This window comes from Psammomys obesus, unplaced genomic scaffold (genome assembly GCF_907164565.1).
Source record: "Psammomys obesus unplaced genomic scaffold, mPsaObe1.curated_primary_1811, whole genome shotgun sequence".
Classification (NCBI taxonomy): Eukaryota; Metazoa; Chordata; class Mammalia; order Rodentia; family Muridae; genus Psammomys; species Psammomys obesus.
In genome coordinates, this window is record NW_026596046.1 from 17,806,687 (window position 1) to 17,819,440 (window position 12,754).

General features: G+C 41.7%; 1 protein-coding gene across 2 annotated transcripts in view; it reads left to right on the plus strand.

Annotated features, from left to right (window-relative positions):
- Positions 1 to 286: 286 nt before the first annotated feature.
- The window catches only part of Ticrr (TOPBP1 interacting checkpoint and replication regulator), a 42,313-nt gene continuing 29,845 nt past the window's right edge, over positions 287 to 12,754 (plus strand). The window contains exons 1-6 of one of the 2 annotated variants that reach the window (XM_055623409.1): positions 287 to 949; positions 4,443 to 4,722; positions 5,316 to 5,318; positions 6,549 to 6,787; positions 7,942 to 8,176; positions 10,254 to 10,383. In XM_055623409.1, coding sequence (XP_055479384.1) covers positions 287 to 949; positions 4,443 to 4,722; positions 5,316 to 5,318; positions 6,549 to 6,787; positions 7,942 to 8,176; positions 10,254 to 10,383 — 1,550 coding nt within the window. The remainder of the gene's footprint in view (positions 950 to 4,442; positions 4,723 to 5,315; positions 5,319 to 6,548; positions 6,788 to 7,941; positions 8,177 to 10,253; positions 10,384 to 12,754) is intronic. The other variant, XM_055623407.1, reaches the window with a different exon arrangement.

A 12,754-nucleotide genomic window follows, 5' to 3' on the forward strand; every position in this document is an offset into this window, starting at 1 on the left:
GGAGCCCCGCCCACCGCCCCACCCTCCACCAATCAAGCGGAGGTTTTCCACACGCCTTCCAGTCAGGGTGGAAAATGGCGGTGCTGACGTAATTTACGTTCCGCCCGCAACCAATAAGAGCCGAGCTTGGGCGCCAGCTCCTCCAATAGCGGCAACTGTCGGGGAGCGCGGGAGCCTTCGGAGCTGGGCCTCGGAGGAGCGGGCAATGGCGCTGGTTCGCTGAAGAGAGCGCCTTGCCCCCCGGGAAGGGCCACGCGCGGCCGGGCGGAATCCCGTGGCGGCCGAGATGGCCTGCTGCCACAAAGTGGTGCTTTTGGTGGACACCGCGGGCGACGCCGCTCGCCACGGCCCGGCCCGGCGCGCCGCCCTGCGCCTCCTCACTTACCTGAGCTGCCGCTTCGGCCTGGCCAGGGTCCATTGGACCTTCAAGTTCTTCGACTCGCAGGGGGCCCGAAGCCGGCCCTCCCGCGTGTCTGACTTCCGCGAGCTGGGGAGCCGCTCCTGGGAGGACTTCGAGGAGGAGCTGGAGGCCAGGCTCGGGGATCGCGCTCCCGGGACTCACCTGCCGGGCCCCACGCCCAGGGCCGGCCACACGCACGGTGCCCTGATGGAGACGCTGCTAGACTACCAGTGGGACCGGCCGGAGATCACGTCGCCCACCAAGCCCATCCTGCGGAGCAGCGGGAGGAGGCTGCTGGATGCGGACAGCGAGGCCAGGGAGGCCCAGGCCGCGCTCGGGGGCTTTGGAAACGCCGTCTTCCTCCTGGCGCCCTGTCCTCACTCGCAGAGGGAGCTGCTGCAGTTCGTGGCGGGGTGCGAGGCCCAGGCTCAACGCGTGCCGCTCACCCCCAAGCAGGTGATGGAGAAGGTGTTGCCCAAGAGAGTCCAGGAGGTCATGATCGCCCGGAACATCACCCTGTACTGGGTGGACACCACGGAGCGGTCTAAGGTAAGGTGAGGGCGATCTCGGGGCCAGCGCACCCACTCCCCGCCAGCTAAAGCTTGTCGTGATCTGTCTTAAAGCGCCATAGACCCAGAACCATACATCACCCGGTGTCCCTTCCGAAGGAAACCCCTGCGGCTCACAAAGAGGAACAGTTCCCCCCCCTCCCCCAACAAAATGGGTAGACTCTGGGTATCTACTAAGTATGAGCGTGGAAGAGCCTCAGCGCTTTGGTACCTGTGTACTTTTGCCTCCCTAATTTTCGGACACAGCACTTGTATCCCGGCCTGTGGAAGCCTGAGCTCAGCCTGGCCACAGGTCTTGACCCCTAGTTTTGTGCTGCTCTGTCTTCTTGGACCTCTAGTCCTCCCGGTTGGGAGGCAGTAGAAACCTTTCTTAATCTTTGTTGTTGGCCGGGCATGATGGCCGCCCAGCCCACAACCTTTCATCCCAGGGTTTAGGAGGTGCAGAGAGGCTGGTGTTCGAGCTTCCCAGACAGCCTGGCCTAGAGAGAGAGGTGTCTCCAGAACAAGAACCAAACCCCTTTGTTGTTGTATGGGGCACTCTTCCTCTATGTTCCAGTCGGACACACCTGCCATTTTCCATTTATTCTAAAAACGCCGCCTCAATGATGATGGCCCATAGAAAGCTGAGGCAGAAGGATTGCCACAGTTCAAGAGTAGTAGCCAGGTCTGCAAGCTCTCATCTCAAAAAAAGCAAACAACAAAAATCGCAAAGGCGTGTACCAGGTCTTAACATAGTTGTGTATTGAACATTGTGAGTGTTAAGTAAATGTTTTCTGATTAAACGAATCACTTTTTTATGAACTTGATCTTAAATGGCTAATTTGGATTTTTTTTTTTTAAAGTCATGACGACTCTTCCTGTAAGTGCTATGGTAAATGCTTATATGTCTTTGTTAGTTTTGAAATAGACTAGTGTAGTTCAGGTTGTATAGCCTGGAACTCTGTGTAATGGAGGATGACTTTAAACTCCTGGTCTCCTGCTTGCACATGTATATATATACATGAAATATGTATGTGGAATTATAATATGAAAGTGTCAGCCAGGCATGGTGGTTTAATCACATTTAATCCCAGCATCCACCTAATCCCAAGCAGAAGCAGTTGGATCTCTGTGAGTTCAAGCCCAGCCTGGTTTACAAGTGAGTTCCAGGACAGCCAGGCGTACACAGACCATCTTGAAAAATCAAAGAAAGAAAGCATCTGTAATATTTAAAGTTTAATTTTTATTTCTGTTCGACCATTTAGTAAAGATGCATTAATAAGCCATTACATTGAGCACGTGCTACTCTGTTTTAGCTGCTGGGGATATGGTGGCTAAAATAGAGTATATTTTCTAGTTTGGAAATAATATTAAACAGATGAGCAAATAAATAAGCGATGATTTCAAAACTTGCTCCAAAGAAAAGAAAGGCTGGGTGAGAGGAGGCAGGTGGTTATTGTATTAAGAGCTATACTCAGGGAAGAAGGCCTTTCCTAGCAGACTTGAATAGTGAATGAGGAAGAATGTGAAGGTTGGGAAAAAATATTCCATACTCAGAGAAGGCTGTGTTAAGAGTTCTGAACTGAAAAACAATGGGGAAAAGAGCAAAGTTAGAAAGGAGAAGTGGCTGATCCATCAGGCCAAGCTTGAAACATTGATTTTGTTCCAATCAATGAGAAGATTTAGAAAGTGGTTTAGACAGGTGAAGAACTTCCACTTGGTAGAATTACCTAGCTCTAAACCAGGAGCTGGTTAAATAGCAAGGTTACAGATCAACAGTAGTTATCTATAGGGTTTAAGATCTGTGGGAAAAATTGGAGGGTAAATATGATCCAATACATTGTAAGAAGTTCTCCAAGAATTAACTTTATTTTGTGTGTCTGTGTGTTTTGTTTGCATGTATGTGTATGAGTTACCTGCAAGGCTGGTTCCTATGAGGGCCAGAAGAGGGTGTCAGATTCCTTGGAACTGGAGTTACCTGTTGTTTTGAGCTGCCATGTGGTGCTAAGAGTTAAACCCGATTCCTCTGGAAGAGCAGGCAGTACGATTACCTGCTGAGCCATCCCTCCAGCTCCAACAAAAGTATTATATTAAAGCTGGTTGTGTGGTCTTTAATCCTAGCATGTGGGTAGAGGCCAGTGGATCTCTGTGAGTTTAAGCCCAGCCTGGTTTACAGAGTGAGTTCCAGGAGTTGACTTGAATTACAAACAAATGTTAAGTATTAGGGCTGGAGAGATGGCTAAGTTTAGGAGCACTGATTACTTGTCCAGAGGTCCTAGATTAAATTTCCAGCACCAAGATGGAGGTTTATAACCTTTTGTAACTCTACTTCCAGTGGAATCTGACACACTCTTGGCCTCTGAGGACAGTCAGGCAAGCAAGCAGTGCACAGACATAAACGCAGGAAAAACACCTACATACATATAATAGATTTATATAAAACACACATAAAATGAAGATTTCCAATGTAAATTGGGTGTGGTGGAATGCTTGGAAAATTTTGTACACGTAATATATGTAAATAAAAAGTCAACATCTTTTATTAAGCTTTGCTTTTCCTCTATAAACAGGCCCCACCCACCCTTCCATGCTGGCTTTCTGGCTGAATCAGTTTCAATAGATTTGTTACTATCCTTCTGGCAGAAAAAAAAAAAAAAATCAGAATCAGTGGCATCTGAACTAGTGTGCTGTTCTTCCACATAGCAGCAAATTACATGGATGATAACAGATTAATTAACTAACTAGCTAATTAATTAATTGCTGTTTGCTGTTACAGTGCTGCCAAGCTTTCAAGATTGGTATGCATGACTGAAAGAAACTTTCAGAATACATTGTGTTTTCTGTTTTGTTTTGTTTTTAAAGACAAGGCCTGCGGTACAGCTCAGGTTGCCCTGGAATTCAGTCCTACTGTTTTAGCCTCCCAAGTGCGGTGACATTTATTGATCCATTAAAGTCCATGAAAATGTCATTTTTAAAAACATCAAGATAGTTTTATTTTTGGAATAAAAGCAGTAAAAAACAGGACTAGTTTTTTAAAAAGCTGAATCTTTTCTTTATCTGTATGTTCATATTCATTTCTGTGTCGTATGTAGGAGGGCAGAAGACAACTTTGGGTGTCATTCTTCAAGCGGAGCTTACCAAGTAGGTTAGCCAGCCAGTGTGTCTTAAGGACACTGTCTGAGTCTCAGTATTAAACATGTATTACAGTGCTTGGCTTTTTCACATGGATTCTAGGGTCCGAATTCAGGTCCTATACTTCAAGGCAAGCACTTTATTGGTACTTTCCTCTGTTTTCTTGAAGGTATATTATGTGGTAATTTTGTTCTTGAGCTATGTAGTAATGGATACTAGCCATTATTTGTACTTGGTTCAACAGATATATTAATTGCATAATTTGACCCTTTAATGGTGTTGTTCACTTTTTCTGTTTCCTCTAGTTTATTCATAAATGCTTAATTTAACTAACCTAGGTTTCCTTGTCGTTTTCACTTTAGTTGTGGGCCTCCCCAGACCATATTGGATACTGGACAATTTGTGAACTGCTCCACCATGGAGGAGGCACCATCCTGCCATCTGAAACTTGGAGCCTGGGCTTTAGTAAAGCCAGCGAAGCAGTGTTGCAGGGCGATGGTGCTCTGTCACACCAGCCTCACCTCTCCCCGTGGATCTCAACCCTGCCAACAGATGCCACTGTAAACTGCTTGCTGTATAATTCTTCGGAGTATGAAGCCTCGTTTCCACGAATTGAAGGAACTTTATTTCTCCCTGTTAAAGGTAAGCAAATCAGTTGGCTTCTTAAAAAATTTTAGTTACTTTTTATCTTTAAGGCATACTTCCAATTTCTTTAGCATTTTTTATAGTCTGATACTCAATTAATGGTTATAATTGAAAGAATTAAAAAAATTCAAGCAGAATCGGACACCACAGGAAGATTGAACTGTGGTACAACTGCCACAACTATGGTATTTTTACAACTGTAAAAATACAAGGGAATGATTCAAAGAATTGTTCAGCCCTCCCAAGAGAAGGGTAATGTTCATATACACAAGCACATGGGTATTAGGAGTTCATTGCCTTGTAAAAGAAACTGATAAATTAGAGATCATACAGAAAAAGAATAATTATAGAAGAAAGAAATTACAGCTCCCCCAAATGATGCTTGCTCCCAGGAAAAGCCAACGTCTTCACAAATATGTTTTCCCTGTGATTTGCTGCACAATAAGCTCATTTCTGAGATTATCGTGTGTTCACATGGAAATACTACATAGAGATGTATATACTTTAAACTATGTTGTAATTATGTGTAGTTTTAAGGGTCTGGGCATTTGTTTTCTGTCTTGTTTTGTTTTTTTAGATAAGGTCTCAAGCTGGTATCAGATTTTTTAGCCATGAACTTCTGGTCATATGGCCTCCACCTTCCAAGTGGTGGGATTTAAAGAGTATTTTGGGGACTGGTGAGATGGCTCAGTGGTTAAGAGGTCTTAACTCTTCCAGAGGTTTCCAGCAACTACATGGTAGCTCACAACCATCTATAAAGAGCTCTGATGTTCTCTTCTGGCATGTAGGTGTACATACAGACAGAGCACTTATATTTTTTTTAAAAAAAAAGTAGTTTTTGAGCTAGCTCAGTGGTAAAGAACACTTATTGTTCTTGCAGAGGACCTAGGTTTGATTCTTAGCACCCACATGATGGTTCACAGCTATCTGTAACTCCAGTTCCAGGAGATACAATGCTAATCTCTCTTCTGACCTGTTGAGGGCACTAGGCATGCACATGGTACATATATATAAACATATATAAACACTCATATGCATAAAAGAAAAAAAGTAGTTTGCTATACATCTTTAGAAAATAATCTTCTCAAGACAGGCATGGTAGCTCACGCCTATAATCCCAGCACTCAGAGAGGCAGAGGCAAGTGAATCTGTGTGAGTTCTGAGTTTGAAGCCAGCCTGGTCTACAAAGAGAGTTCAGGACAGTCAAGGCTGCACAGAGAAACCCTGTCTCGAAAAAAAACAAAGGGGGACAAAAAAAAGAAAGAAAAGAATATAACCTTCTCATATATAATACACTGTCTTATATGGGATTGTTTTCCTCTCAGATACCTTGGTCTTGAACCCAGAACCTACATGCTAGGCAGTTTTCTACCACTGAACCATAGCCTGATCTTACCAAAGTAGGTATTTTTTTTAGCTTTGCTTTTGAGTCTTCTCAGAGACAGGACTTCCGTATGTATCCCAGATTGGCTTGGGCCACTCTATCTTCCCACCTAGGCACTTGAGTGCTGAGATTATGGACTGTTGCACCAATCAGAGAGTCTTATTTTTTTGAAATAGAATTACTTGATTACATATTTCTAAGTCATGATTGAGAAGAAGTTCTGATATCGTAGCCATTTGTATAGTTTTTTTTTTTTTTTTCTGAAGTGCCAAGTGAACCTGTTCTAATAGCTTGCAGACAACAGGCCAAGGGTTGAAACATGAATTGAGTGACAGTACCCACTGTCTGAACTGGAAATCTTGTGTATTTTATTCTTACTATGAAATCTCTTTTAGAAACTTTCATATGTTGGAATTTTAATATTCTTTATTTCTAACAGGCAAAGAAATTCAAGAAACATGGGCAATCTCCTTAGAGCCCTTAGCCATGCATCAGAGACATTTTCAGAAGCCAATCAGAATTTTTCTAAGAGGCTCAGTGGCACAGTGGTCTTTCCCAATGAGTAGTACTATAGGCACCGACAACTGGATGCTACAAAGTCCAGAAGAGCACAAGTCAACTCAGAGGCAGTTGTTCCAGGAGCTTGTAGGCAGGCTGACTGCTAAAGAATTCCATCTGGTAGGTGTCCTGTCGGGAATTCTTGTCCAAAAGCACACTGGGGAGGTAAGATAAGCTTGTTCACAAAATACTGAGGATAACCTACCTAATACAATCTCACTAAAATTGGTATTGTTTTTCAGTAATATTATTTGCACTGAAGCATAACTAAAATTGTGATTATTATTAAAGAAACCATTTTTAAAATTACATATACCGTGAATCCAGTTAAGTTTAAGATCCTGAATTTATATATATAGGAGAAAAGATAGTTGGCCACGTGGGATGGTTATATGAGAATGACATGATGTGTGGTTTCTTACTGTTAGATATTCTGTAATATTCTTTGATTTTAATGTGTTGAAGAAAAAGCTGCTACAATATAAAAATAATATAATAGCATAGGAATAATTACTTAAACTTAGAACTGTCTTCTGAAAAGGAACACAAATATACCCAGCTTTGACTTCAAAGTGATGGCTTTTTTGTTTCTTTTGGGTGTTTGTTTATTTGCTTGTTTGAAACAGGGTCTCACTTTGCAGCCCTGGTTATCCTGGCACTCATTATATAGACCAGGCTGGCCTTGAATTCATAGAGGTCTGCTTGCCTCTGCTCCTCCAGTGCTGGGATAAATGATGTGCAGCACAACCCCTAGCTAGTATAGCTATTTGTAAATTCCTTACTTTTCTTTGCCTTTGTAATCTTAGGAAATCTCTTTATTCTGGGTGCTGTGGTGGAAGATTCTTGGTGTTGTTGGAAAGTTTCCTAAGACTTACCTGCCCCAGTGAAAAGAACATATTCCATTATCACTAACATGATACAAACTTTGCTTATACTAGGCAGACAAGGGTGGGGGACCCAGACCATCTGAATTAGGTCTTAGCTCTGCTGTCCAGACTTGTGCCGGCCCACCAAGCCCACCTGAATAAATCTTGTTTTCCTGCTTTTCACTATTAAAATAAAACAAATACACTGGAAGGCCGCAGAGACAGTACGCACATAGCAAGTATCAGTGCCACTGTAAGCTTTTTCTTATAGGTGGAAACTTAGGGACTCTAGGATTAGTAAAGTCTCTTCTGCCACTGATAGACAACTATTGTTCTGTCTTCTAGTAGGCAACGTTTTTTTAGGCATGTTGACAATAATATTCTCGACTAATTAGCATTTCTTTGTAGGTTGCCAGTGTAGATCTTGGTGAAGGTTGGCCCCCCATCACGGGAATTATTTCCCCATTCTCTGCCAATGCCATGATTCTCACAGTGTTCCGTGCCAAGGAAGCTGAAGTTGAAAGGCATTTTCTCCAGACAGCTGTGGCTGAAGGCTCCCAGGATATAGCTTTCCTTTCCTCAGATGTCGTAGATAATGTGCTGAATCAGGTTCATAATTTATTGGAAGATCCTGCTTCTTCTGGTAAGTTTTCCCACCAGTAATTAACATAGCATGGGGTGGTTTGTAGTCTCTTCCAGCTTTTTTTCTTTTTTCCATCATGCATTCATTTAGTGGAACCCCAGGATGCTGCAAGTCAGATAAAAGCAAACTCTAGTATAAGCTATAGGCAGTTGAGTCACTAGTTAGAAATCCTGAAGGACTTCAGCTAAAGGCACTATGGAATGCTTTGAAATAAGTAGTCAGATGACTCTGAGGACTCTTAGCATAGTTTATGATTATGAATGTAGGTGGATAGGGCATAAAAGTAGAAGGGAAATTTAAAAAAACAGAAGAAGAGGTTTAAAGAGAAGGGACGTGAGTAGTAACAGTATACTAGGAAAGGAATACAAAATATCCCATATTTCTCTCATGTGGGATTTCTCTTTATATATGGGTACATACACACATATGCACATGTGACAGGAAAGCAGGAAAACTGTTTGAAGGTGGAAGGGGAACAGCAAAATTGGGTCAGTTTAAGAAGGGAGTGATAAATATGAACAAAGCTCAAAGATACATGTATAAAAGTGTCATAATGAAAAGTTTTAAAACTGAATGAAAATACAATGAAACCCATATTTTATACACTGAAAAGTTTTTTGTTTTTTGAGACAGGGTTTCTTCGTGTAGCTCTGGCTGTCCTGGAACTTACTCTGTAGACCAGGATGGCCTTGAACTCATAGAGATCCACCTGCCTCTGCCTCCTGAATGCTGGAATTAAAAGCATGTACCATCACTGCCAGGCTTGAAAATTTAATTTTAAAGCTTGAGGTGGAGAAATGTGTAGATGGCTCATATCTTACTTAAGAGCACTGGCTGCTGTTCTGGAAGACCTGGGTTTAATTCCCCATATGTTGCTCACAACTCTAACTCCAGTTCTTGAGGATGCAACACCCTTTTCTGGCTTTCACAGATACTACATAAAAATGATACACAGACCCATGTAGGCAAAAACACCCAGGCCTATGAAGCTGGCTCAGAGGGTTAATGATGCTTTCTGCCAAGCCTGAGGATCAAGTTTGATCTCTGGACCATGTACAGCTAGAAAAAGAACCGACTCTACAGCATTGTTTTTCTGGTCTCCATGTGCATATTGTCTCATGCGTACACACAGTAATAATAATAGACAACTTTTTAGAAAAATACATTAAATTCACAAGTAAGCTGGTTAATACATGTATAACATTTTTAAGCAAGAGATGAAGAAGCTATAATGGAAGGGAGTGAAAGCAAAGGCTGAGATTGTAAAGTTTTAGAAACAGCTCAGAAAACTCCTTTAGAATATTGTAAAGCAGCACTTTGAGTATTTTGCCAGTGTTCCATGCTCTAGCATGGTTTGGTATGTGTGAATCAGTTGATAACTTACTGTCCAAGCTACCTGCTGTACTCTATCCAGATCCTCCATGAGGTTCTACCAAAGCTTTTTCTGGTGTTCCAAACACATTCTCTAACAGGCCTGTCCTAAAGGAACACACTCTTCTGTAACTCAGTGTCATACCTTACTGGCTCATATTTACCAATTTGATGTAGTCTGGTGCTTGTACTCTGCAGCTTAAGGCTGTTTTTATGTTACCATATCATTTACTCGTGTAGTAACTTTCTGAGAATAGAAAAATACCATGGTTTTAGTTAGGCAATGGTGGCGAAAGTCTTTAATCTAGGCACTGGGAAGACAGGCAGATCTCTGTGAGTTCAAGGCCAGCCTGGCTTACAGAGCAAGTTCCAGGCAGTCAAGGCTATACAGAGAAAACCTGTCTCAAAAAATAAAACAAAACAAACAAAAAAAGAAAGAAAAAACCGTATAGTTTTAAATGTATTTAGCGGAACATTTGAGAAGTAAGATGGATTGTGTTAGTAATACGAGCAAAAAGTTTCATATTGTGTTTGCATTATACCCCTTCACCCCTGCTCTAGACGAGATAGACCTGTGAGAGTTGGTAATGCAGAGTGGCAGATGTTGTGACAGCGAGCATTTGGAGAGAGGGAGTCAGTCCAGGGGAAAAGCATGAACTTGGATTCTCTCCTGGGTTCTGATGTCCTCTGTTTTCTATCCCTTTAGACCCCTGTGTTCCAGAGTGGGTTCAGCAGGAGCTTAGTCGTACCAGTCCCTGGAGTCCAGCTCTTGTGGAAAAGTGGTTTCCTTTCTCTAACATCAGTGGAGCCACTTCAGACTTGATGGAATCATTTTGGTAAAGCTTTATACATCTCTTTGTTGATTTTTGAAGTCAATAGTCAGATATAAACAGGCTTGTTCCAAGGGTTGTATATCCACCTATAACTCAGTCTCACATCTTAACTATTGCAGATGCTTCTCTGTGTTTTTACATTATTACATTATTTTCTTGTACTAAAGACACTTTTAAAATGAAGTAGATTCCTGAGAATAGAAAAATAGCATATTTTAAATGCATTTAGAGGAATATTTCAGTCAAATATAAAAAAAATACTTAGTATACAAATACGCATCTATGTCTCTTAGTTACTGTTCTGTTGCTGTGAAGAGATACCATGATCAAGGCAACTTATAAAACAAAGCATTTAATTAATTAGGGGTTTGCTTCCAGTTCAAGGGTTAGTCCCTGGCCATCATAGTTGGGAGTATGGCGGCAGGCAGGCATTGTTCAGGAGCAGTAGCTGAGAGCTTACATATGATCTACAAGTTGGTGGCAGATCAAAAGAGAGATGAGAGCTGGTGTAGACTTTTTGAAGCCTCAAAGCTCACCCTTAGTGACATAATTCCTCCAACAAGGCCACTCCTCCTAAGCCTTCCTTAATAGTCCACCAACTGAGTACCAAGCCTTTAGATATATGATAAGCCTATGGGGGCCATTCTCATTCAAAACACCACACTATTTGTCTATCTATATAAAATATATGAGAATCAGGAAACATGTAGAACTAAGTATCAAAGTAGAAACTAAGCAGACTTGGGTTGACGAGATGGTTCAGTGAATAAAGTCATTATCTGCCAAGCCTGATGACTTACATTTGATCCCTCAAACCTACCTGGTAGAAGTGGACAATTTCTGCCAGTTATTTTCTGACCCTTACATGTGCACCATGGCACATATTATGTTTATGTGCACATACACACACACATAAATAAAATAAATGCAAAGGAAATATCACTGTAATACAGCTGTGGTGGTGTGAATAAGAGTGAGCCCTGGAGGATCATATATTTGAATGCTTGGTCATTAGGGAGTGGCACTACTTGAGAGGAATGAGGTGTGACCTTGCTGAAGTATGTTACTAGAGGTGGGCTTTGAGGTTTCAAAAACCCAAGCCAATCTCAGAGTCTGTCTTCCTACAGCCTATAGATATGGATCTGGAACTCTAAGCTACCGTGTCTGCCTGTGTGTAGCCATGTTCCTCGCCATAATGAAGATGGGCTACACCTCTGAACTGTAAGCCAGGCACCTCTTATAATGCCTTTTATTGTAAGAAGTTGCCATGTTCAAGGTGTCTCTTCACAGCAGTAGAACACTAGACACAATAGATTAATTTATGCTGAAGAAAATATTTGTAGACTTCACTGGTTATTTCTCTAAAAAGAAAATTAAGAACCAATCAATAAGACTCAAGTATGAAGGGGGAAAAGGACCAGGTATGGTGGTGCTTTGCTGTAATCTTAGCACTTGGTCAGATGCATTAGTTAGAGGCCAGCCTGGGTTACCTAGCACAACTTGTCCAGAAGAAAAAGAAAACTTAAAACTACCTCCTTCCTGGCTCATCAGGTAAAGGTGCTTGCTGCACAGTCTTTGTGTTTAACTTCACTCCTCGGAACCCGTGGAAAGATAGAACAGACTTCCCAAAGTTGTGATCTGATTTCCACACAAATCATGCCACCCATGTCTGCATATACACACAAAATAAATAAAAAAGAAAAGTCAAAGTGAGCCTTAAGACTAGACAACTGAAAAAGATAAAGGACACAAATACATAGTATTAGAAATGTAGAAGATATAGTAGAAATTCAAATTATTATTAAAAGGTAAAGTTGAGGGTTTTTTCCCCTTCCATATAGTTATCCATTTGTTCTAGTATCATTGCTAGAATTCTTTTCCAGTTGAATTACTTTCAGTCAGCTGACCACCATTGTTCAGACACTATTGTTTAGTCTAGACATTGTTCTAGACTAAAGAGACCAGAAACTGTGTTCATACCACCTTGTCTAAAATATTGTACTACAACATCACATACTATAGCTTTATAGTTTTAAGCCTCTAAATCAGATAGGTTAAGTGTTCTCAGCTTTGTTTGTTTTCTAATTGCTTTGATTCTACATTTCTTTATTTTTGTTTTTTGAGACAGGGTTTCTCTGGATAGCCTTGGCTGTCTTGGAACTCACTCTGTAGACCAGGCTGGCCTCAAACTCAGACATCTGCATACCCCTGCCTTCCAAGTGCTGGGATTAAAGGCGTGAGCCACCACTACTAACTAGCTTACATTTCTTTTTTTTTTTTTTTTGGAGACAGGGTCTTTCTATATAGCCTTGGCTATCCTGGACTCTCTTTATAGACCAGACTGGACTCGAACTCACAGAGATTGCCTACCTCT